This window comes from Chelonia mydas, chromosome 5 (assembly GCF_015237465.2).
Source record: "Chelonia mydas isolate rCheMyd1 chromosome 5, rCheMyd1.pri.v2, whole genome shotgun sequence".
Taxonomy (NCBI): Eukaryota; Metazoa; Chordata; order Testudines; family Cheloniidae; genus Chelonia; species Chelonia mydas.
The window spans coordinates 92,786,333-92,813,613 of NC_051245.2; the positions used below are offsets into that span (position 1 = coordinate 92,786,333).

Genomic DNA, 27,281 nt, shown 5'->3' on the forward strand with positions numbered 1-27,281 from the left:
TTCTGACTAACCACCAGTCTAGAGAAACTATGATGTTCAACAAGTGAAGATGGTTATGACTTGATCTGTAGACCTGCGACATCCAATGCTGCACATTCTCAGATAAGAAATGGAGTCACACAGGTAGTGGGTGCCATAGGACCCAAGAGATTTTTAGTCTTTGGGTGGGACATCATTGAGTCTTTAACAGTCTTTCATTTTGATAAGTCTCTCTTTGGGCCGAAAGCGCTCCCCCTCCACTGAATCCAGTATGGAGTCTCTAAAGGGAATCCTTTGTGAAGGGCAAAGGATTAACTTTGGGTGGTTGAGAGAGAGCTCAAGGTTGAAGAGACTGGTTGTGAAGATATGGTTTAGCCGGTTCTCACACACACAGCCTTCAGTAGCCAGGCATCTAAACAGGGGTAAAAAAAAAATACCCTCATTCCTCAGGTGAGCTGCTACTACAGAGTGACATTTTGTACAAACTCCGGATGCTGTTGAGAGGCCAAATGGGAGCACCATGTACCGAAAGTGGTATCCAGCCACCACGAATCAAAGGTACTTGCTATGATTTCAGTTAACTCAAGTATGAAAATATGCATCCTATAGATCAAGAGTCATGAACAACTCCATGAACAAAAGCAAAGGGATTATGGTGGCCAGAGTCAATATATGGAGCCGAAACATCTGAATGAACTTGTTCAAGCCTTTAAGTCTAGTATTGGCCAAAACCCACCATCCTGCTTCTGCACCAGAAAATAGTGGGAATAAAAACCCCAGACCCTCAGGTATTCAGGAACCTCCATTAGAAGCAATTTTTCCATTTCTGTGGTCAGATTTGCTTCATAAGAGGGGTCACTGAAAGGGGAAGTGTAGAGGGTATTGGTAGGAGGCAATCTTTTGAATTGTATGGCACAGACTCTTTCCACAATCTGTAGAACCCATTGGTCTGATATAGTGCGCTAATCTGTTTCCAAAAAAAAAAAGGTCTTGTCTGGCTGATTCTTGACTCTTGATCATTTCGTCAAAACTGGAGTTTGAGGATTCATGATGTGGACACTGGTGAGCAAGTGGGTTGTTTAGGTTTAGACCTTAGCATGAAAGGCCATTTTCTATATTGATGCTGGGAGGTTGCAACCTGCTGATATTGATGACATCTTGATCCATTGAAGAATACGATGCCAAAGACTGTGGGTCGGACTGCCTCGAATACCAGGAAGCAGGAGCAGAGGGTGATGGCATCCTAGCAGATGGAGCTAGAGCCAGAGAATGAGCCTTTAATCTCATGTCCTTCAGTTTTTCCATCTTTGTGCTAACACGACCTTCCCTTCTCAAAAGGGAGAACCGCTAGCTTAAGTGTTTATAAGTGTCCTATAGTGTCTGTAGCTAGAGATGAGGAATGGAGCCATGCATGCCTCTTAATCGTCATGGCAGGCACAAATGCTCTTGTAGCAGTGTCTGAAGCATGACAGGAGGCCTTAAGGGAATGTTTAGCTACACTTAGTAGAAGATCAAAGAGGCATCAGCCAATCGTCTTCTGTCATCAGGCAACTCTTGTAAAAATAAAAAGTCCTTTCCCATAAATGGATTGGTAATGGACCATAGGTTCTCTGCCCAGATCTCATCCCGCTGCTGGCAGCAGTCACCACCAATGAGTCAGGCACAGGGTGGGTATAAAAATAAGAAAAACCTTCAGAAGGTATCTGGTAATAATTTGTCTGCCTTTTTTTGGAGACCAGTTGACAAGATAGAGAAGTGGACCACACAGATTGAGCCAGCTGTAACAACCCATCGAACATGGGTAGAAAGAGGCTACTCTTAGCTGTGGCACCAAAGATTTTGGGTATTGAATAAGGCGGGAAGTCTTTTCCACAGACACCACAGGTAGGTTCAAGGTAGACACCATGTGATATACCATAGAATGGAACTGTGCAGCATCCTCAGAAGGAGAGGAGGCTGAAGACACCCCCACATATTCATCTGGTTCATAATCTGTGTCCATCTGCTCTTGTTTAAAAAGGAAAGTTACCTCCTCATCCTCCCCTTGTACAATACTTCAGGCATCACTGTCTGTAATGTCAGGAAATCTGGAGGAGTCGAATCCAGGGACCTCTGGGCTGCCTGAACTTTAGTAGATGAGACGTTACGTTTCCATCCATGTGGAAGGTAGTTGAAAAATTCCTGAGGTGGGGTTTGGGAACACGCTGACTGCAAGCGCATCAAGGGGTGGTCTGAATTGTGCCACCGGTCTCTACACTCTTCCTCTATCTCCCTCCTGGTAAAAGTCCAGATCGGAGATAGAGTGCACTGGGGACTTTGATTGTGCCCTTGTAGAATGAGCTCACACCCACCGACAGGGCTTAGCCAAAGCTGTTTCATATGTAGTCTTGATGCAGTATGTTATCCATTTAGAGATAGTCTCTGAGAAGAGTGCTTGACCCTTTATACCAAGGGTGGGCAAACTATGGCCCGAGGGCTGCATCCGGCCCTCCAGACATTTTAATCAGCCCTTGAGCTCCCGCTGGGGAGCAGGGTGCAGGGCTTTTCCTGCTCCGACACTCCAGCCGAGGAGCGGGGTCAGGGGCTTGCCCCACTCCGCACGGCTCCTGGAAGCAGTGGCATGTCCCCCCTCTGGCTCCTACGTGTAGGGACAGCCAGGGGGCTTTGCAAGCTGCACCCGCCCCAAGCGCCACCCCCGCAGCTCCCATTGGCAGGGAACCCTGACCAATGGGAGCTGCAGTGCCTACAGATGGGGCAGCGTGCAGAGCTGCCTGGCCACGCCTCTGCATAGGAGCCGGAGGGAGGACAGGCTGCTGCTTCTGGAAGCTGCTTGAGGTAAGCGCTGCCCAGAGTCTGCACCCTTGACCCCCACATGCATCCCAACCACCTGCCCCAGCCCTGATCCCCCTCCCACCCTCAAACCCCTTGGTCCCAGTCCAGAGCACCCTCCTGCACCCCCAACCCTTCATCCCCAGCCCCACCCCAGAGCCTGCACCCTGAGCTAGAGCCCTCACCCCCACCCCAGCCCCCAATTTCATGAGCATTCATGGCCTGCCATACAATTTCCATATCCAGATGTGGCCCTCAGGCCAAAAAGTTTGCCAACCCCTGCTTTATATGATCTGCATATAACAAATGAATGAAGCAAAACATGAAAAGGTTCAGCCCTGTCCAGATAAAAGGTCAGACATTGCCTGACATCTAACATGTGGAGACGCTGCTCCTCAGGAGATGAATGAGACTTAGGAAAGAACAAAGGTAAATATAACACCTGGTTTAAATGAAACTGAGAAACCACTCTATGACCACATCCATTTTTTTTGTCTAGTCACCTTTTCTTTAGAGAATTGCATATAAGGAGGCTCTGCCATCAGAGTGTGCAACTATCACACTCTCCTTGAGGATGTTATCACTACCAGAAATGCAGTTTTCTGACACAAAAGTGGAAAGGGACAAGAGGCTCGAACATATGTCCCATTAAGGCCTGACAGAGGAACTGGCTCTCAGAGCAGAGGATATAGATGAAGGAGTCCTGTTAAGAATCTTGCTCCCATGGCATTGGAGAAGACAGATCCCCCCGAATGGGGGGATTAAATGCAGATATTTCTGCCAGATACACTTTAAATGAACTAAATGCAAGCCCCAACAACTGAAGGTGCAGCAAGTACTCTAAAATGTCCTGGATAGAGGCCAGCGGCGGTTGGATTCAGTGGACTAATAACCACACTGAAAATAGTTTCCAATTCACTCAATAGGCTAGACTGAGCGGGTTCCCCCCACTGTTAAGGAAGACTCATGGGATAGCCACCAAACACTACTCTTCCCTCCTTGTCCAACCATGCAGTAGCCACACCATAAGATGCAGGGAGCTGAGTGCAGGATGCAAGGTGTGGCCTTGGTTCTGAATGAGTAAGTTGGGATGGGAGGCTGAATTGACAGCGTGAGAAGGTTGGAGAAAAAGCACTGTTTTGGCCACACTGGGAAAATGAGAATGAGCTCGGCCCAATCTGCCTTGAGCTTGAGGATGACCAGAGGGATGACTGGCATCAGGGGAAAGGCGTACAGTGGAGGTGACTTGCAGCTGAGGTGAAAAGCATGACAGGGAGCCTAGACTAAGCCTCTGAGGGCAGAACAGACATTTCCTGTTGTCCCTTGTAGCAAACAGGTCAATTGTCAGGATGCTCCAAGTTGTGAAGATGACCTGGAGGACATTTGCCTTCAGGGACCACTCATGATTCAGGAAAAAATATCTGCTAAAACGGTCCACGAGATGATTCCGAACTCTGGGCAAGTGATTGGCTATCAGAGTAACGTAGACTCACTTTCGCCTCTTTGTGAGATGGTGGTATCATTAGATATAAATCAATAATTAATGAAAAAATAATCATCATTTTCTGGAGCTCAAATGCAAAGCAACAAGAAAGAGGAGAAACATTCCATGCTGTTTAAAAGGAATATACTACTGTTTCCTCTAAACTAACACCATACAAAGAAACAAACATACAGGTTTTAAAGTTAAAATTTTTAATAAATGTATTTATAGCAGGCATAAATATTTGCATTGTGTGATTATATTGTCAGATTGCAAACTATACAAGATTTAGCAATCATATAAAGATATGTGAACATTGTATTTATAAAAATCATCATTTAACATTAGCAGACTAATTTCTTAGGAAAACTGCATGTTTACAGTTCAAGCTCAAGACCTTGGATGGACCAGACTGTAACACTTAATTTACTATTTTCATAGACACATGGGCTAAGAGAAACAAAGACCAGATAGAACTGAAAAGTACTGCTCAGATGTAGAAATAGAAATTTTTGAACTGCTAACCAGCACTAACTAATATACGTATGTTTTTTATGAAAGGTTACAAAGAAGCATAAACTACTACTGTTATTTTTATAAAAATATTAGAAAACAAGGAAAGGAATTTAAAAAAATTCTTTTTCCAGGACTTATGGCAACTTTTAAATCTTACATCTGATTCCTGATTCATTTAGAGGGAGAGAGACTATGTATCATGCATGCATATTGTATACACTCTGCAGTTTTAATAAAAAAATCCAGTTATAAATTTCAACTTTTTATCAAGGAAAACTTAAAACTCAGGGCTGCATACCACTCTCAGGTGCAAACAACTCTCTTTGAAGATAACTGGAGTGGTGCTTGTATATCCAGACAGATAATTTGGCTTTAGTTGCATATAGCCTAAAGGTTCTGGGTAATAACACTTACAAAGTGGTCCTATTCTCCTCAATCATGGTAACAAAATCCACAAGACTAGTGAAAATGGAAATAGTTAAACTATATAACTTATGAGGAAAACATTCCGAGCTATATTAACATTTATATATATATTTTTTAACCTTAAGGCCTGGAAAAGACTTTATAGAGCCCTTAATTGTATGCAATTCCATAGTTGTGTAGAACGGATCTTAGATCTTTTGACTTATGAATATATTTCAGTAATGTCTCTTGCATATTTTATGACTACAGTACCCCACTTTTTATAGGGCTTAGTCATTTGGACACAATATTACTATTTTTAAAAAAAACCTATCGAATTTGCTGCTCTTAATTCCACGTTTTGGTTTGTCAATGATTATTACTAATACTACTATTTTTAATCAAGTTAAAAAACATAAAACGGTTTTTCTGAGACATCAAACTAGCTATTTTCTCAAAAGAAGAAACTTTATGTTCATACAGGGAAGATAATGTGCTTCAATAAATGTTTATAGTATACTTAACTACTATTTTAACACTACAATAGACAAAATGAAAAGGCAGACATTAAAATATGTCTTAAATTTAATATAATTTGTTAATAAAATTAATATATTCTTTTCCACTGAATACAGAATGGCTGAAGTGTAGCAATGCAGTCAAGACTGGTAGCAAGGTGCAGTAATAGGAGTCTAGAAGGAAGGATGATATGGGGGAATATGCAGCCTGTTGGTCAAGAGAGGAGCCTGAGAAAATCAGGGCAAGATAGGATCCTGGAAACTGGGAAAGCAGGGGGAAGTCTACAAGTGTCTTTTTCAAAAGTTCTGGAATATTATGGAATTGAGACTCTTTCCAGGTTCTTTTAAGCTCTCTGAGTAAGGATCTTTGATGGTTTATAATATTAAAAAGTTTATAATTTAGAGAAATATAGCATAGAATAGGTGTGGCCAACCTGAGCCTGAGAAGGAGCCAGAATTTACCAATGTACATTGCCGAAGAGCCACAGTAATACGTCAGCAGCCCCCCATCAGTCCCCCTGCAGCTCCCAGCGCCTCCCGCCCACCAGCAGCCCTGCTGATCAGTGCCTACCCTTCCCTCCCCGCACCTCCCGATCAGGTGTTTTGTGGCGTACAGGAGGCTCTGGGGGGGGAGTGGAGGGGGCAGGAAGGGGTGCAGCGGGGGCAGGGCCTGTGGCAGAGCCAGGGGTTGAGCAGTGAGCACTCCCCTGCACATTGGAAAGTTGGCACCTGTAGTCGGTGCCTATACAAGGAGCTGCATATTAACTTCTGAAGAGCCACAGGTTGGCCACCGCTGGCATAAAGAATAGAAAAAACTACAATCCATTTAAACAGGAGCTTGAGCACAGCTATACATAGTCTTTGAAGATCTAGTTTAAGAATTGGGCATCGGAAATAGAGAAAATTTTGAAGTACTCTAGGAACTTATTAGGTGATCAGGATGAAGACAGGATTTGCACAAAATTATTTTATTGGCAGAGTACATCAGGAAAACAAAAGTTGGTGATAATCAAACCCATCAAACAAAAGAAAGCTCCAAACAGAGAGGAATGATTTCAAAATAAGAGAACAAAAAGGCTATACAAATGAGTATGTACAAAGAAGGCATGAGTTGTGAGAGAGGCCAAAAGCAGAAATTCGAGGAGCGGATTTGTAGCAAACATAGGAAGAAAGAGTAAGATGGTATTCAAGAGAGGATCATGATAAGGCTCTTGATCCAGTTGTATTGTATAAGTTTAGAAGTAGTAGTGGTAAAAAGCAGGGATTGAGAAAGTTTGTATTATCTGGTATTCACCTAAGACATTACCAACAATCAAACAAGGCAATATATTCACTATTGTTTTGGTGTGAATGTAACTTGAATAAATACTCTTGGTGCATGTTTCATGTTTTCTCTACTATGAAGGGTATACCTGAGAGGAGTAACAAGCAATCATTGTCATAGTTTGGAACTTGTTTATATTCTTTTGATTCAATTTACATTCAATATAGCAAAGAATAAAATGTTCTGGGGGAAATTACAATAATATTACAATATATTTTGTAACCAGCTGAAAGGTTAAACAACACAGCAGGAAAGACTTGGTATAAATGAAATGAATTGTAGTTTGGCAAGCCATTTACTTTAGCTTTTACAACAAAGCAACATTTTGGATAGCTCAGACAGCACCAGCAATTTCAGGAGGATTAAATTCCCTAACTATGCATATTCCAAACAGTGGTTTGGAAATTACATCTTGGCAGCAGATACTACATGCATCAGACCTTCCATAGTCTTCAAAATCTGGAGTAGACAATATGTTCATATACCACTGTGCAGTTCCCCTTCACCTTTTATGTCCACTAATCTATAGATTTTATTTTTCAAGTCATCCTCATATATTACTATCCACACATCATAACAGCAAATTGAAAAAAAAACAACCAATATGACATCACAGCAGGCGTTTCTTTACTGAAGTCCAGCTGCCACTTACATTTATTCCAACTGGATATTAAACTTTTTTTTAAAATCGTTTCATTAGGTGAGTAAAGGCAAATGTGAATGAAGCCAATATTACTTTTGTTAAATTATTTTAATATGAACATGATTTTTATATAAAATTTGATTAGTTCAGCAGTCTTATAGAATTTATTAGTTTGCTTTGCATGCAATACTATGTAACCCGAGGAATACTACTGTATTAAGCAGTACTCTTAAAACCTCAGGATATGCTTCATTATGCAAGTTTTCCAACTCCCCTCACATAGTTAAAATAAGGTCTGACTACTCACAGCATTATTCCAAAGATTTATCTGTTTCTCCTCTCCCCAGATTATCACTTCCTTTGGTAAACTGACCTGTTCTTTTTTTATGAATACCAGTATGTGTGTCATGAAGCTTTTGCTAAATCTGAGTGGCATATAAAAGAGTTTACACTAAAAGTGATATTACTGTATTTTAAATTTATCATGAACTGTTCATTTATATAAAAAATAAAGGAAACAATTCCATTATATTTATCAATAAAAAGCCCTTCTAAAATTAAATATCTAAGTTAGACATTTCTGGTCAGCAGTCATTCTGAATTTTCTTCAAGCTGTAGGAGAAGTCTAAGTTCATTTGAATTTCAATATAACATAGTGACTGACATCTATGTAAAAACTGATGGGAGAACTTAGAGTTTGAGTATTTGATAACCACCTCAAGATGTGCTCCATCTAAAATCACACAGATTATTCTCAATCTCAGTTTCTGTAGCAGATGTGAAAGAATCAGACATAAGACAACTTCATGTTTATACTGTATTTGTAAGGAATCAGGTATCTAGATTTAGGTGTCTGTAATTTCATAAGTAAAAAACCCAGCAAGCCAAAAATTGGTAGAATTTTTTTTTTTTTAATCACCAGACTATTTTACCTGACTGACTGATTACTCAATTAAAATTTGACTATGATTATATATCATACAGGCAGAACGAAGCTATTACAAACTCTCCTCTTTTTTTCTTTTTTGGGGGTGGGGGGCTGATAATCAAGCAGTTTCACATGTTAAACAGCAATTAAAATGCAATAGCCAGAACTGTGCATTCCATGTTCTCTGTGTCTTGGAGCTTCTCCAGTGATTACGACATTGGATGACTTTCTCTCACTTCTTCCAGTTTAGAAAGGATCCACTGTGGGAGTTAAGGAAAAAAAAAGTTCCCTTAGTAAAAACTATGCCGTGCAGAAGAAAATTTGGCTAGGATGGCCAGACATGTCACCACTTAATACCTGGTCCTAATCAAATCTTAACATTATGCAAAGTTCAAAATCTACAATAGTATTTCTCTGTCTTTCCTGTCTTAATCCTGTCTTCTGAAGTTCAAATTTCAATCTCCCACATGAGAACATATGGGACTACTGCTAAGACATCTGGCTAGGCCAAGATTCCAATTTCTTAATCTGCAGTTAGGGTTGTCACCTGTCTGGTTTTTACCTTGGACAGTCCAGTTTTTGGCTTCTGTGTCCAGATGCCATATATTAACAATAATATTTTAGAAAAGTAATAATCATCAGTGTGTTGCACATATCCTGGAAAGACATTATTATTCATTTATATTATCCAAGCATTCTAGGCAAGTCACAGAACAGAGAATGACATGGTTCCTGCCACCAAACAATTATAATTAAATTTTAGAGGTGACAAAAAGAATGAGGATGACAAAGAGTTGGCAGAGGGTGGAACCAGCAAAACTGAATCTTGCTGCAATATGATCATATGGTAAGTCAGTTTAGGCACAAACATGTTGTTGGTTCTGTTAAGGTTTTTTTTAACTATGTATTTAAAATTAGGAAAATAAATATACTAGTAAGTCAATGAACACAGTACAGAGAAATTAGTTTTCAGAAGGGATTTAAATAAGAGGATATTGGCATGGCAGATCGGAGTGGGAAAGGCATTCCCTGTATCATGATGAGTATGAAAAAAAGGAGATGAAAGTCTCCTGGAAGAAAGAAACCAACAGTGTATCAAGGCTGATAAGAGGCCAGGTTTGATAAATAAATAGGACTGGAGTTATGTGCTGCTCTGTGCCTCAGTTTCCCCATCTGTAAATTGTGGACAATCAAATTCAGAGGCCATAAGGCATCATTGTGATAATCTAGTCTGACTTTTCGTATGACATAGACCATAGACCTTCCCCAAAATAATTCCTAGAGCCTACATTTTAGAAAAACATCCAGTCTTGATTTAAAAATTATCACTGACGGAGAATCCACCATGACCCTGGGTAACTGGTTCCAAAGGTTAACTACTCTCACTGTTAAAAATGTACATCTTTTTTCCAGTCTGAATTTGGCTAGCTTCAACTTCCAGCCCCTGGACTGTGTTACACAGTTCTATGTTATGAAGAACCCATTTGTTAAATATTTGTTCCCCATGTAGGTAACTTAACCAACTTTTTACTTAAATAGATTGAGCTCCTAAGGTTTATCACTATAAGGAAAGTTTTCTAATCCTTTAATCATTTCTCATGGCTCTTCTCTGAACACTCTCTAATTTTTCAACAGCCTTCATGAATTGTGGACACAGCATTCCAGCAACAGTCGTGCCTTACTGGCCTTTTTTGTAAAGTGCTTTCAGATCCACTGATGAAAAGTACTATCTAAGACCTAGTTATTACCATGATGTAGGCCCTTAAAGGTGAGACTAAGTATTTTAAATTTAATGCAATAGAGAAGATGAAAAGTGAGATTAAAGTCAATAGGTGACGTGGTCAGACTGATGGGCTAGGAAGAGCTAGCCGGTTTTACTTAATTTTAGGATGGCAAGTATTGAGAAATAGCTCTAATGTAGGATATTAGAAAAGAAATTAACAAACAAAATTCTGGTTAATTTAACTGTGTGTGTGAAAGAGGTTATTTACCAGTAACTTGTTCTTTGGGAACTGCCTCTGTGCATACATACTTGTGGAATCTGATGCCCTAGCACAGAGCTGCAGTGTCTACTGGGGAAACACATAAGAAATCTTGTGTGAAAGTGATGTCTCTCCCCTACTGTATATAGGGGAATGCGTGCGCGCGCACACACACACACACACACCCCCACCCCCCACTCAGTTTCTTCTCCCTAACCACAGAGTCCTAATGTTATATAGAACTGTAACGTAGAGGTAGTGGGGGTGGTGGTGCTGTGGTAACATGAATACACAAAGGCAACTCCCAAAGAAGAACAGTTACTGGCAAGTAACTTCTCTTTCTTAAAGGGATTCTGTGTACTCCCACTTTTGGGAGTTTACAAGCAGTGCCTCTCTTGGAGGATAGTAAGCAAGGATTTCTAAGATAAATATGAACTGTGGCACTGCCTCATATCCCAAACTGGGCATCAGAGTGTGATACTAAATCTAGTGAGTAGTGTCGGGTACAAGTCTGCACTGACCTCCAAGTTTCTGCTTTGTATATCTATCTTAGGGGAACTTGCCTAAGAAACTGATGGTGTGGTGGCTTTCATGAAGTGGGTCTTTAAAGCAGATAGTACTGGTTTCCCAAGTAAGATGTAACACATTAGACAGCAGATTGTCCTCCACAGTGGAAGGTGGAGTGTCTCTGAGTTGTGGTGAAGAATCCTCCCTTACTTTTGAGACAGCTGCTCTGGAAACAAAGGCAGCTGTAGGAGATCAGGGCTGAGGAGGCCACCCTAGGGCTATTAGTATGTTTATTCTGCTCAAAGTGATCAGGGAGGAATAATGTCACCTAGAGTGAGCATCTTGAACTTGAATGTTCATATGTAAAATTGGGCAGTTTTACCATCCTGCAAAGTTGAGATGTCACATTTTTTCCCCATTCCAGAACAGTATGAAAAGTCACAATCTCAAATTTTCATAAACCAATAATTAAAAAAAAAAATTCAGATCAGACCAAAATGTTTAAATAATTTTGAAATGTTTCATTTAGATTTTTGTAATTTTTCAGTGCACGTTAACTAAAATTTCAAAATAAGACCTTTTGAATAAAAAAATGAGAATTTTTTATAAAAATGTCAAAATGGGACGTTCTGATGACAAACTTGTTTCCAAAAATGGTTTTCAAATGAAGAGAGAGATCTGTTAAAATCCTCTTTAAATTTTATATTAAATCAATCAACATTTTCTGATGAAAAAATATTTCTTTGGAAAACTCCTGGCCAACTCTATTCTTGTTTAAGTCTATGTGACTTCATGTGCAGCTTTCAACCCACACTATCAAAACTGCTGTTAAAGGCCAGTGTGGAGGGCTACAAGGACATGCATTGAGGAATACTGCTCCTATACTGCAGAAGTCAGTTAGGAAATGGCTGATATTGTCTCTGGGACTGCATCCCTTGGTGTTGTGAGGGAGCCTGTCTTGGAGACAGAATGCTAGGTAGGAAGACCTCATCTAACTCAAGGAAAAGACACGTGTAAATTTCAGGGTGTGGGCAGCAGCCTTAGTGGCTCTTGGATGTTCTCAAGGGCCTCATCACTGAAGAATTATGTATCAAAAGCAGGGGATCTGACATAGTTTCCAGCAGAAGAGTATTTGCCATTCTCCTCAATCATTCCTGAAACTGTCTCTGTCAGGAGGTTAAATTGATGAAGCCACCCGATCTTCTGATCAGGTACCATCTGTCTGTTCCTCCAAAGGGAACTTTTATGGTTCTCATGAAGAAGTCTCATCAAATATAGGGAGATCTTATGGAACTGAGGGATCTGGTGCAAGTATGTGACAGCAAGGAAGGCTGCATTGGTGTTGGGTGAGGTACAGGTGCTTGGGAGGGTACACTGGAGCTGGCCTTGTAGTCTCCAGAGGGCTTTCATGGAGTTCTATATTTAGGGTAACATGAGGAGCTAAAGAGGGCCCTTCCCTTTCCATGATGTCTGGATCTGAGATGAGAAGATGACCAGGGTCTCAAGGCAGAGCCAGAAACCCTATAGACTCATCTTTTAATGGGGTCAAAGATACCCTGAAGCGGTTTCAGGTGAAATTTGGAGAAGTTGGTGCAGGCACAGAGCCAAGCAGCAGAAATGCATGAGGTGGGATAGTGAGTAGCTTCAGTGGTGGATCCCAGGCAGGTATGGAGACTTCAAAGGTGTTATCAGGATCTGAACTGGTGAGAAGTCCAAGTTGGTTGTTGCCACGATGTGTGGCTCTGGAGGAGTGGGGAGAAAAGGTGACCATGGTGCCATTTCTGTGTTCAGAGGCCCTCCTGGGTTAGAGCGTACAAGGAAGAAGAGGGCTGGCATTTCCTTTTTCTGTTGTTTTTACCTCTCTTGTGAGGAGATGTTCCCTCTTCTCCTTTGTTTTACCCTAACAGATATCTGCCCTGACTTGTGATGCCAAGGCAGAGGCATCGGCACCAGAGGATAGTTCTGAAGTTGGTTCTGAGGGCATTGGTGCCAAATGAGGAGTACACACAGAAATGGCCGCTTTCTATGTTTTGTGAAGGCCACTGAGGACTTACTTAGCAGTGCTGTTCCGTCTGTGGTGTTGCTTTTGATTTAGCCAGTGCTGGTGGTGCCAAATAAGGGATTATTCCCAATACAAGACCTAAGATCTGGTCTTGGGCCTAAGACAGATGGTGAAGCTGAGGCTGGAGCAGCACAATGTATCTTGAGCCCTGTGTAAGAGCACCTCAGCACAGAGGGTCAGTCCCTAGCACCTTGGAGGCTGTAGGAATTGAGAAGTCAACTGAGCCTAGAACCCCAAGCATCTCTCCCTTCTAGTATGGGGAGCGGAGCACTTCGGGGTGGACTCTGGGGCAGAGTTGGAGACCTAAGCCCCGCACCTGGAGCTTCAACTCCAGCATCAACTCCAGCATTTGTGTCCCTGCAGAGGGGCAAGGCGTGACCCCTGCTGGTGGCCTTGGGGGAGAGAGCGCTGCTTTACCCCCCCGCAATCACCTTCCAGGAGGCTGTCGCCACAAGAAAAGTCCCTGGTGGATGCATTTGAGAAACACTCTATACTCTACACAAACTAACGACAAGAAAAATAATAAGCTAAACTGAGAGAAGACCTAGCCTAGGGATATGAAAGTGAGTTCTGTTCACTGTCTGTGTTGGGAGCGAAGAATTAAGGCAAACACACATAGTGACGACAAAAAGCTTATGTGAGATCACTCATGCACTCAATGAACATGGCTTTTTTTACAGCTCGACACTAGAAGCACCCTATCTCATAAGTATGAATACAAAGAAGCACTAAAAGATTAATCTTACCAGTATTTCAAATCTGACCTGCAAACCTTCTCTTCCACGTGTGTCTTGAACAAATATTGCTATTTAAACCAAACTAGGAGAATGGTTCTGTGATGCAAATAAATGCCCTCTAGGAACCAGGATGAATCCTCCAGTCTAAGTTTCACTTTTCACCAAAGCTACACTGCATTTTGATTTCTATCATTGAAAGACTAATACACTGAAACCCAGTATTTTAAGTGGCTCTGCTATATTACTCGTTGCTTACCACTCACAGAGTCAAATCAACAGTCTTACATAAAATAAAGTCTTACATGGGCCTAAGCAAGGAGATATTTTGCATTAGATCTGTGCATTTTTGAAAACTAAATACTCACTAGTTTATTGTTGGTTTCTGTTTGTTTAGTGGCCATGTAGAATTATTGAATTGTGCCCAAATAAAGGAGTTTCATTGCAAATGTGATCCCCAAAGAAGTTTACTGTAAAAACTACTATAAGTAATCGTGTGTAATGATCTGTAGAGGAGCTTTTTATTTTATGTGCTGAAATACTGTAATTCATTGCACAATACATTTTAAAAAAACAATTAAAAAAACAACCCTACAAATTTTCTACCCCTGCCCACTAAGACTTCAACTATTTAAGAAAATTTCACATTTCAGAATATTAATTATAACTGGAGGAATGTCACGACTGATAAGTTAATATTTGCAAAAGACTTTGATATGTGTTATACGAATGCTAAATATTATTTGTAGGATGTATTTATAAGTGGAAAACCAACTTACTTTTCACAAAATAAGTTTACTCTCCAAAATGAATAACAGCACTTATTTAATCATCTGCCCTGAGAAAACATAGAAGCTGAACATGCAGTCCTCAGGGTAGTTCCCCTCAATAAACACTTTCATCCTTACCATGTCAATGCTCCCATGAAGTCTGGCTTTTTAACAAAAGTATAGTACTGTATTACTATAATTTAAATAGCAGTGGCTGGTATTTACCTTGGCGTCTTCTGGAGTCCTAAAATTAATTATTTTTCCAAACTCTTTGGCATGAAATACGGACTTAACTCGTTCCTACAAAACAAGCAATTTTAAGTTAAGATATGACCTCAATTTTTCTAAAGTTAATGAATGTATAATGCTTTTATACTCTGATTTGCTCTACAAAAGTGACCTTCAAAGTGCAGTCTACATAATGAACTGATTTTTAATCAAAAATCTTACTTTACAACATATCACTCTGTTTAATACACTGTAGATCACTTTAAACATTTATATCTATAAAATAATCTAGTCTACCTGGGAAAAGCGGGTTAATAAAAGCAAAATGTGATGTGCTAAATTTTCTGTGTAATAATGGTCTGAAGTAAACTACGCGAGAACCTATGTGTACTGCAGCTAAATTTAACTGTTTCTTGACAGTTCTCTCATGTATGTACACAATTTTTCATGTACAGAATCACTTCGTTAGTGAATTCCATTTTAAGATCAATCCCTCTTCCTGGTTGCTGCTCCCTTTAGGAGCATAGTCCATGGAGAGGACATTACACTCCCTTTAGGAGCATAGTCCATGGAGAGGACATTACATTACCCTTATTGTCAGACACTCAGCTGAATAAAAAAGGTTTTCCTGAGTCCAAATCTTCTCCCAAATTTCACTCCTCTAAGAAAGAGGATACCAGACCCTTTGCCAAGTAACTCTTGTGCCAGGGGCTTTAGGGAGGGTATTTGGACTTACCCAGATAAAACCCTGATCTGGGAAGACAGCGCTTCCTGTTGTGTCCCAGGAGTTGAAGAGTAGAGACCCTCTCTTACTAGTGTCTCCAGAGGAGTGTTAGCGTGTGTAGAAGGGGGATGTAGGACCCCCAAGAAGCTCTGAAGACTCTACGAGTATGTCTACACTGCAATATAAGATGAAGCTTAGATTCAGGCTTGAGCCCAAAACCCCCTTCTGTCTACACACAGATCTCTGAGACTCGGACTCAGACCTCGGGTTCTAGAACCCTGCAGTGGTGGAGGGTTTGAGCCAGAGTCAAGCCAGGACCTATTGCTTTACAGTGTAGATACAGCCTCCCACCCACCTGTGACTCCGGCCCTGGGAGTCCACCAAAAGTATCCTATACTACCATACTCTTTCTTTGTCCTCTCTAACCCAAGAATCTTCAATCAACTCCAGGAAAACAGATGTGGTCAGCTGCCTTGAGTCTCTGTAACCCTGAGCTCATATTTGCAGTGTAGACATATCCTAAGCCTCTAAAAATCTCTTTCCTCTGGCTGACTGTGCATCTGTAATTCTTGAGAGGGTATCTTGACAGATATGGCTGGTTCTACTGCACTGAGAGCTAGGGCAGCAAATACAGAAAAAGAGATCTGCAGGTGATCTGTTTAGGGTTCAATCCTACCTGGGAAAATGTATGTTTATTTATTTATTTTAATAAACATTTTCCCCAGAGAAGAAAAGTGTCTGGGTGGAAGGTTAAAAAAAGGTGAATGGGGAGAAGGAAACTCCCCTTGTTAACACCCAAAATTGACTTTAAAAACCAGGAACTGAAAAATTAAATTGGGAAAGTTGAGTTGTCATTCTGATCCACTTGCTAGAGGAAAGTTAGTTTGGGATATGATCAAGCCCTCACAGACAAGTCTGAGCTGCCTCCTGTAAATGTGTCAAAAGAAAAAAAATTAAGTGGTACTTTCACATTTCATTCTACTACTAGCCAGGCATCTACCCTACCTTGGCTTCAATGCGTAATCTTCTTCCAGCAACAATGAATGGCTCTTTGGTAAACTCATCGTAAGTGTACTGCCACTCACATGTCAGCTGTCCAAATGTTCCTTTTGTCACAAACAAAATACCACTAGAAAGAGTAAAATATAATAAACAGTTCAAAAATGAAAGCAGAAAATAAAACATGGTATGAAATACTTCCCCTCCCCTCACCAAAGAAATTAGGAACTAAATGTTAGGTACAGTGAAGTTGTCTTATTATTTCAGATAGTATCCCACAAGCTACATGCAACAACCACATAGCACAACTTTTGAAAAGACACATACGGACACTCAGGAAAGTTAATCCAAATTAACTTTTAAAGTGCATTAGTTAAATTACATTAAACCCCTTTCTGGATACTGTTATTCAAAATTAAAATGGTCTTAATTCGGTTTAGCATAATTTACTTTGGAGGTGAATTAAGGTAAAACAAATTAAGGTTACTTTAATTCTGACCAATAGCATCCACATAGGGGTTTAATGTGGTTTAACTAATGCACTGCAAATTCAGACCTTTAGTTAATTCGGATTAATTTTCCTGGATATCCCAGTGTAGACAACGCCTACATTCTGCAGGTTCCTGTGTTTATTTACAATAGCATCTATCAGCATCTTTCTTTCAAGCCAAAGCAGCTACTCTATTTCTAACCTGATGTTCTCAGAGGAAAAATAGTCCCCAGACAGAAAAATTGATTTATGTTCCACTATTAAATATGTTTGAGTCTTAGAGGAAATTCCATTCCTTTATTACTGAGTATCTTTACTTAGATTCCAGTCCTGCAATGTGCTTTACACAGGTGGATCCCTGAGTCCATATAGAATCCCACTGACTTCATCCTGACTAAATATTCAGTTTATCTGTCTCAGTTAGAGAAAACATGAAAGCAAGTTAGTCATCCTTGGATTATAGAAGCTACACACGTGAGGCATAGCATAATATATTCTTTGCCAAACTGGCAATGAAAGAGTCATAGATAACAGGATGCCAGATGCACTTTCCCCTCCATTTTATATATATATACACATATACGTACATACATATATGTACATACATATATACATTTTCTATACATATATGTTCACACATGTGGATATATGGAGATTTTGTGTGTGTTTTATTTATATATATATATATAAATATAAAACACACAAAGTCTCCATATATCCACACGTGTGAACATATATGTATAATGTATATCTCCATATATCCACATGTGTAAACAGCTACTTAACAAAACGATAAAAAATAGTTGTTTATCTAAAATAATTATCACTCCAACACTTTGGTGGTACATTTTAAACTATTTACTATTCAAAGAGAAAAGCCTCTACCTTTTTGTTATCATTAACAAATCTGTATTATTGACCATGGCATGTGTAATGTATTTGAGTTGTGCAAATCTTCCATTTTCAATTTTCTAGAAGAAAAAGAGAAAAGTGTTATAGCATCCCATAAAATACATTAATTCATTTATTTATTTCTTGCTTATATCTCAATTTCTAATCTGAATAAAAACAGCTTACTATAACTGAACACAACATTGTACCTTCCATCCAATAAAGAGCTACCTACCCAAAAAAAAATCAGAACACAACCAAAATTTTTGTGACATTTTGCATTTGCCATGAAGATATGATCTTTAGACACAAGAGCTTTAGACAACTGTATGTGAAATTGATTTCTGTTAATACAGATGGACAAATAAATGATCCATTGGGATCAGCCCTGTCCAAAGCTGGCTGCATCATCAAGGTCGTGATTCCAAAAGAGCTATACAGAAGAATTTTGAACTCAAATTTTCCCATACTTACAGTGCACTGCAATATAATTAAAATGTATATGAAAAAATAAATGGATTCCCAACATAACTATGGTATGACTCTTGGACTCTTTAAATTAGAATCAACCTGATTACCATGAACACATTAGAATCACTATCACTGGTAACAGAACTGAATTCAACTCCATACAAGAATTCCAGACATAGGATCAGATTAACTTCAGGACACTTCTTTGGTACTGGAAATCACACGATGGGCAGCATGCTTCTGCATTCTCTGTGCATTTTCCATAACATACATACGTACTCATTTCATAGATTCATAGATATTTAGGTCAGAAGGGACCATTATAATCATCTAGTCTGACCTCCTGCACAACGCAGGCCACAGAATTTCACCCACCACTCCTGCAAAAAACCTCACACCTCTATCTGTGCTATTGAAGTCCTCAAATCGTAGTTTAAAGACTTCAAGGAGCAGAGATTCCTCCAGCAAGTGACCCGTGCCCCATGCTACAGAGGAAGGCGAAAAACCTACAGGGCCTCTTTCAATCTGCCCTGGAGGAAAATTCCTTCCCGACCCCAAATATGGCGATCAGCTATACCCTGAGCATATGGGCAACATTCATCAGCCAGATACTACAGAAAATTCTTTCCTGGGTAACTCAGATCCCACCCCATCTAATATCCCATCACAGGCCATTGGGCCCATTTACCAATAATATTTAATTACCAAAACCATGTTATCCCATCATACCATAAACTTATCGAGTTTAATCATGTACAGTAGTTTGTGAATAAAGTAGCTGAATCTTCTCACTGTTCATGAGGGAATTGTATTTAAAATGGCGAATCCATGATATCAGACTCTACAGTTTTAAATGCTAAGGCTCTGTAAACTTAGTACTACTTGGCAGCTTCTGGAAGCCTGAATTTCAGAGGAATGAACAACTATATAAAAATGTAAAACAGGTTTCTCCTTCAGCTTCAACTCTGGCACAGCTCCTTTGCTTGCAGTGACGATGTTCCAAAAGTATTCTGCTTAGCCTAAGAAATTTGTTCTAATTTGGATCCTGTGTTGCTGGGAAATAAGGACAAGAGCTGTTTACTTTCTCTTTTTTCCATTAGAGCGCACACAAACATCCCCTTTGTATTACTGGGTTTTTTTAAAATGGAAAATAGAACAGATAACCAAAAAATAGTCCTTGAAATACTGTACACCTAAAAGTTTCCAAAATCATTTCTAAGATTCAGAGGTCAAGTCCTCTCTCAAGTTAAAAGAATAGAGCCAAGTGGCGACTATTGTTCACCACTTGAAACCATTGTTAATATAATAAAAACAAATTAGGAAGTCCTACAGTGAGACTGGAGATTTCTATTATAAGCAAACTGCAGCGAAAACCATTTGACCTAACAGATTTTAAAAATTATGTTTTCCTTTGTATACAGTAATTTAACAACTGGGATATTACCCAATATAAAATGTTTTTGGTTTACAGACAAAATTCATGCAATGCGATGACAAGGAGAAAAATACATATGGACAATATACAATTCTATGCACAAGAAACATTTAGAAATTTCCATTAACTTATCAGTTATTACATTGGTTTAGAATTTTAGTGACTAATACATTTATTATAAAAATCACAACAGAAAAATGAAAAGATGATCTCCAAAATAAAAAAAAAATGCCTTCATTAACATTTGCTTATCCTTGTCAAGGTCTTAAGTTTATACCAGGTATTATTTTATTCAACAATCTTCCATAGCTACACCTAAGGACTGGACAAAGGAAACATTTAAAATATAATTTAAATTAAAGAATTGAAAACTGAGCACACTCAGTCAACAACTCTTCAAATCCTGTGGTGAAATCCGGGCTCACTGAAGTCAATGGCAAAACTCACACTGATTTTAATAGGGACAGGATTTCATCCTTACCGTTTTTCTAATAAAACTAAATTATTCCTTCATAAAGATTTGAATCTTACATACTTTAGTTATCTACAGTACAGTTTCATTATACATTTCTAAAAAAAAGCCTTGGCCATGTTGGTCAAAGAAACCGTTCTATAAACTTGTTAGAAACAAGAGACTTTAAACACATTTCTGAGTGAGCTTAGCCTATATCCTAATGTGGGTGGATTACTGAAGAAAGAGGACAGAGGATTTTTCATGTGCATTTGGGCATTGACTTTTTTAGGAAAAAATGAGTATTTTTTAAACACGCATTTACTGACACATTAAAATCCCTATGTAAACAAAGCAGTTACAGCGTTAACACATTAGTTTGCTGAGGTAAACTCTATGGGGGACTGTAAGGTTTACCTCAACCAGCTAACATGTTAAATGTACATCTTTTTATCTAATGTGGACGTAGTTGTTGGTCTTTCCACTAAGGTTATGTCTACACTACAAAGATAAGTTGACTTATGTTAGGTTGACTTACAGCCACCACAGTAATTATCCTCCTTCTGTCGGTGGTGCACGTCCTCACCAGGAGCACTTCCATCTACTGAAGAGGGGCAATGTGGGGGACTGACAGCCAGAGCTCTGAGCTCCATGCTGCTCCCCACCAGAAGCCCAGCTGCCCCCTAGAGGGCTTCTCGCCTCCATGCTCCTAGCTGGGAGTGGGGGAAAAGCCCGGGCTTCTTGCATCCGGTGGGGAGATCTGGACTAGGAGTCCAGCACGGAGCCAGGACCCCAGGGGGCAGCAGGTCTCCTAGCAGGGAGCCCGAGTCAGGAGCCTGGGAGGCAGCCAAGCTTGGAGCGGAGACAGGGGCAGCAGCAGAGCTGTGAAATTGAGAATTATGACAGCCAATAGCTGATGTAAGGAATGCAGTATCTACAGAGACACTGTCATCTTAACTACACTGACATAAGCCCTATGCCTCTCGTTTTATGTGAGCATAGCAGGGGAGTTACATCAGCTGAGTTTTGTCAACAAAACAAAACTGTAGTGTAGACAAGGCATAAGACTGTCCTAATTGGACAATCAGTACCTACTAAGGTGATGATTTGTGTGACATGGATGCCTATCCACTGGAAACTGAACTGAGGCAACCAATTTGTTTCACAGAGTAGATCAAAAAGCCATCAGAAGATGTCAACTTATCTCCACTGACCCCACTTAAAATTAAACCATTGCCTCAAACGCTTCATTATCAATCTTCCTCTTCCAGTTGGTAGGGGTTTTTTTTTGTTTTTGTTTTTTTAAAAGAGTACTGACACAGATACATCAAAAGCAACATCACTTTACATTGAAACCTATTTTTGGTAAAGGAACAGAAAATATGTAGGAAACAATCTATACTTGAAGAGGATAGATGAGATAACAGCTATTGGTCTTTTCCATTTCTATCTTTATACCTAGTATCTTATAATTTCACTTACTTTTACAAAACTGCTGTGATTAACAATTTACTGGTGAGACTGCCATATTTAAATATGTGAGGAGGTTTAACTTCCAATACCTACATGCATATATGTATTAAGAACAAGAAAGGGACATTACAACATTTAAAAAAAATCCTAATTTACCATTTTGATTCAAACTACATATGAGAGATTCTATGGGTGCATGTTAGAGTAAAGTATTAACAGAGGAACGCTCCTGAAATAAATTGAACTGTACCTATTGAGTGATGTAACAAATATTTATTTAAAGGTGTGTTCTGCATTATACAGCTATAAATAGTTTGGAGGACGATTGTATCCCAGAACACCATGATAAAGTAAAACTCTTAGTGGCGGAAGGATAAGAACTCTCAATGATTGTTTCTTTAAAGCTGTGAAACAAACACTGAAGAAACATTTGCTAATGTGAAAGAAACTTTCTGTAGCTCCGAGTCTGATACTATTCAATATTTTCATTAATGACATGAAGAATGAAGTGGAGAGTATGCTTATAAAATTTGCAGATGACAGCAGGCCTGGAGCGGTTGCAAGCACTTTGGAGGACAGAATTAGAATTCAAACCAACCCTGACACATTGGAAAATTGGTCAGAAATCAACAAGATGAAATTCAATAAAGACAAGTATAAAGAACTATAGTTAGGAAGGAAAAATCAAATGAACAGCTACAAAATGTGGAATAAAGGGCAAGGTGGTTGTACTGCTGAAAAGGATCTGAGGGTTACACATCACAAATTGAATGAGAGTCACCAATGTGATACAGTTGCGCAAAAAAAAAAAGCTAATATTCTGGGGCTCATTAACAGAAGTGTCATATGTAAGACACAACTGTCCCATTCTACTTGGCATTGGTGAAGTCTCAGCTGGAGTACTGTGTCCAATTTTTGGGGGGGAACACTTTAGGAAAGATGTGGATAGACTAGAGAGAGTCCAGAGGAGAGCAACAAAAACGATACAATGTTTACAGTACTATGAGGAAAGGTTAAAATGTACTTGGCACGTTTAGTTTTGAGACAAGAAGACTGAGGACGGACCTGGTATCAGTCTTCAAAGATGTTAAGAGCTACTATAAAGAGGATGTGATCAATTGTTCTCCATCTCCACTGAAGGTAGGCTTAATCTGCAGCATGGGAAATTTAGTTTAGATGTCAGGACATTTTTTTTTCTAACTGTAAAGTGTAGTTAAGTTCTGCAATAGGCTTTCAAGGGAGGTTGTGGAATTTCCACCACTGGAGTGCAGGGGACTGGACTAGATGACCTCTTCAGGTCCCTTCCAGTCCTATGATTCTATGACATATGAGCTTCTCCAAGGCAGTACAGGCAGCACTGGTGGTTGTTGCTGACTGAAAAAGAGTGGGGGCAAGAGATTTAATTCTTAAAACACAGGAACCTGGGCATAATCTAAGTCCTGCTCTGAGAGTCTGGGGGATCCCCTAGGGTGAAGATTCTAACTAACTACTTATCTAACTACAAAAACTACTAACAGTAACTTTTAAATATTTACAGGAAAGAACACTGAAGAGAATCAGTTTCGGACACCAGAGGAGTTCAACTCAGGTAATGCGTAGCAAGAAGGAATGGGAGAGGCGTTGGTCTTCACTGCCTCTTATACTTTAGGTATAGAGGACAAGGAAACAAACTGTGCAGGAGCGGACCAATGGACATTACTTGCTAGAATTCTCTCTTCTCAGGCACATGGAGTACACAGTGGAATACACACAGACCAGCACTCAAAGAACCAGCCGATTTGAGCAAATGTTTCACTGATTAGATGTAAAAGGAGGACAAAAATTATCTGTGAAACTGGACCCCCAAAACAAGTATCTGTAAAAATTGAAGCACAGGTCTACTTCCCACTCTGTGCAGCTTATTCTTACTAGCAGTACAGATTACCCCTGCATACGAAGTTCCTGGCATATATGGTACCCTTGATGGGTAATGGGGGAGATATACACACAGACACTCTTTTGGAGAGCGTGGAGCTTCTCATAGTTCTGAAAGTAGGAGATGGAGTAAGAACAGAGGCAGCAAAACTACACTTTACCATCTCTCCACAATGTAGGGACTGGCATCTGGCAATTGCCAACAGTATGGGTGATGCCCACTCAGAACTGGCCCACATACATTTGAACGATTTAAGGGCCATCTTAATTAGGTGAGACAAAATGGGGGCGGGGGAGGATGCAAGAACCAGAAAACTGCTAGAGATTAAATAGCACTTGTGAATCTGTTAGGCCACACTTCTTTGCACTCAGCTAACCAGCCATGCTAGCTGAACATACTGAAAAATATACTACCTGACAATCTTCTCAGTTTCTCTCCGCATTCATCACTAACGGGTAATGCCTTCCACTTGCAGAATTTGGAAGTGGTCCAGTGTTGTTGCTGGAGACTCCAGAACTAAGCCCAGTCTTCAGCTCAGACCACCAGAAGAGTTCTTCCAAAGCTGCAGAAATACCCCACCAACAGATTATTAGCATTAAGATAACTTGGTATCCTAATTATCTTAAGGTTATTTATATATATATGTCCGAGTCTCCCTTTAGAGAAAAAATTCAATTGTAAAAAATTGTATTCTGGTCATTTACCAACTACTAGGGTGGGCTGAATGAGGAGAGAAGTTGGTAACAGAAAGAAAATTACTAGGTAAGAAATTTATCATTCTGCTGCACAGCTTTCCCTCCTCATACATCATGAACGGGAAATAGCAAGCAATGAATCACAGAAGTAGGAGAGAGGATGAACAGTGTCTTTATTAATTATTATTATTATAGTAGAACAACAGGCAAAGAGAAGTTCATCCAACAAAGCAAGAGCCTTGTAATTTAACATTACTTGGGACCTCATCCAATAATACCTTCTTACCTACTTTGCAAATCTCCCTTGAGGCTCAAACTTTTTCCATATAATACCACCAAGGATCTTGTAGAGGGAGACTTGATTCTTCCTTTGTGAATAGTTTCTGAGATATGCAGCATGCTAAGTGGTGCCGGATTTTAACATATTACTTGCAGCAATGTTGAGGCACTAAATGCCCTGGCATTTTGGATGGAATGAGATGAACGGAGTATAGTTGATGTGTGTACTCAATATGCTTGAGATATATTTTTACAGTGCGAGGAATGCCAATTTATACCACAACATTCCAAAGGGGGTGCTAGTGATTGGAACAAAATAATGGGAGAACCATTTCCCAGGAATTGTGAAAAGAATTTACATCGAACATAAAGGTTTCTGGGGCTGTAAGAACAACATTTTATACATAACAATAGTAATTTGGTTCTTGTATGGATACAGAAACCAATTCTATACCCTATCTTTCAGAGGGAATACCAACTAGAAAGGCCTGCAACAGACTTGTTTAATCTGTCATTCTGAATAATCCTGAAACTTGAATGATACTCAGATGGGAAGTCTGATGTGCCTGCCTACAGTATGGTGCTAGGGTTGTTACCACCTCTTGTAAGGTGCTTGATTGTAGGACTCCAAGCAACCATTCTGTAAAAATTCTAGTGTAGCACAGATCACTAGTTATTATTACTATTTGTATTGGATAGCATCTAGAGGTCAAGGCCCTACTGTGCAGGATACTATACAAATAAAGAGACAGTCTGTGTCCCAGAGAGTCTCTGTTCTCCCCTTACACCAGAAATAATTTTGACCATACCAATGAATGTAATTTCCTGATTCAGTTCTGTTTGACTATTAAAAAGTACTGATCGATGAGGCTAAAAGAGAAACCCTGCTGAACTACACACCTCTCTTCTGATGCCCAGACTGTTAACTGTAGGTTATCCAGGTCTGGATGAAGAAGACTACCCTGCTTCAAGAAGTCTGGTGCTTTCTTCAGGTGGAATGGAGGTTCTATGGCTGTCTATCAAGTCTGAAGCGCATCCTGGGCCAACAGGGGACTAGGAGGATGACGTTGGCTCTCTCTTTTCCCTCTTTTCTATGTCCTTTGTGTGAACTATCTTAGAATCAGCAGATTCTTCTGAGCCCAGGGATCGATTTCCATTTTCAAAAAGAAGTTTGACCTCTGGGTATAGACCTTCCAAAACCAGGAAGTAACAGTCATGTTTCAATCATAAACCCCCAGTGGGAAGCAGGAGGCAAATTCCCCTGTGATCACCACGTATCTACCCACTACATGGTTTCTTGATCCTTCTTCTGAAGTAACTGGTTCTGGCAACTATCAGACAGGATACTGGACTTGATGGACCACTGGGTCTAAATCTGTGTGGCCAAGTTTGTGTGTGTTTTTTCAGATGTGCCACTGACAGGGATCTTGAAGTGAACTAAAAGGATGTATACGCAGAGATTTTAGAAACACATCTTCCAGATATTCTATTGCAGTTGGCAAATTATGAGAGGGTCTGTATCTTTGGACAGGGTACTGATTGGCATATTGTCCATGAACAGATATAAATTCATAACTTGCGATATGAGTCTTGCTGTGATTAACAGCCATTTCTGAGGACTCTGGGTGCAGAGGGTAGATCAAAATTAAGAGTTTTGTACAAGAATTATGAGCTCTCATACACAAATGCTCCTTTTGTCTTTGTCATGGTGAGAATTTTGTTAGCTTGGGAAGAAAATATATATATATATATATATATATATATATAGGTTTTCTTGGGAGCTTCTTCTCCAGAATTTTAACTCTGAATGGGGAACAGTCCCTTCTTGAATAGTCTTGGTGTTGACTATGCTGGCTTTGATAGTGAGGGTAGAGACCTCTCTGCTAATTCAGTTACTCCACTGATTTTTCTGTTTCCCTGAACAGTTCCTCATCTGTTAATTTGCAAGCCCAAGATATCTGTTTAGGATGACCCTATTGCTAACATGACTTCTTTATAGCTACTGAATTAAGAACCATTGCTCTTGTGACAGGTCACATCAAGTGATTTGACCAGAATAGAATCAAAAGCCCCTCATTCCAAATCTTTGTCTGAATGGTTACAGCTGAGGTATTAAAATTGCTGTGTAGTATGTCTTCACTCTTGTTCTCCATGGGATCTTTTGGAAGAAAGTCACACTTCCAGAATGGAACTGTGTCTTCCGCTGGTGGGAATCCTGCTGCAACAACCTCAGGTTCACAGAACTTATGAAATTCCTTTATGTTTAACTTTTTTTTTGGATGGTGTGTTTGTGGTACTTTCCCTGGCTGTGTATGGGGAGAAGTAGCATGCTATATATCCTGGTGTGGGAACCCATCAACTGGTACAGATATCCTGATTTTGGGAAAAGCCTGCTACACCTCCCCAAGCACCTGAAAGGATGCCTGCCTGCTCTCCCAGGCTGGCGAGCTCCACTTTCAGACTGACTTAGTATCACTCAGAGCTTTACTGAGTAAAGCAGGGGTCATTTTTAATACGGAAAGGCATTTCTCACTAGCCTCCCTGTATTCC

At 39.9% G+C, this 27,281-nt stretch overlaps 1 protein-coding gene across 3 annotated transcripts in view; it reads right to left on the bottom strand.

Moving 5' to 3' along the window:
* Nucleotides 1-4,486: 4,486 nt before the first annotated feature.
* Nucleotides 4,487-27,281, bottom strand: part of VPS13A (vacuolar protein sorting 13 homolog A) — a 265,264-nt gene continuing 242,469 nt past the window's right edge. For 2 of the 3 annotated variants that reach the window (XM_027827923.3, XM_043547506.1), the window contains 4 exons: nt 18,007-18,092; nt 16,638-16,761; nt 14,906-14,980; nt 4,487-8,885 (listed from right to left, as the gene is read on the bottom strand). In XM_027827923.3, coding sequence (XP_027683724.2) covers nt 8,835-8,885; nt 14,906-14,980; nt 16,638-16,761; nt 18,007-18,092 — 336 coding nt within the window. In that variant the 3' untranslated portion in view covers nt 4,487-8,834. Of the gene's footprint in view, nt 8,886-14,905; nt 14,981-15,619; nt 15,808-16,637; nt 16,762-18,006; nt 18,093-27,281 lie in introns of those variants that run through there. The other variant, XM_043547507.1, reaches the window with a different exon arrangement.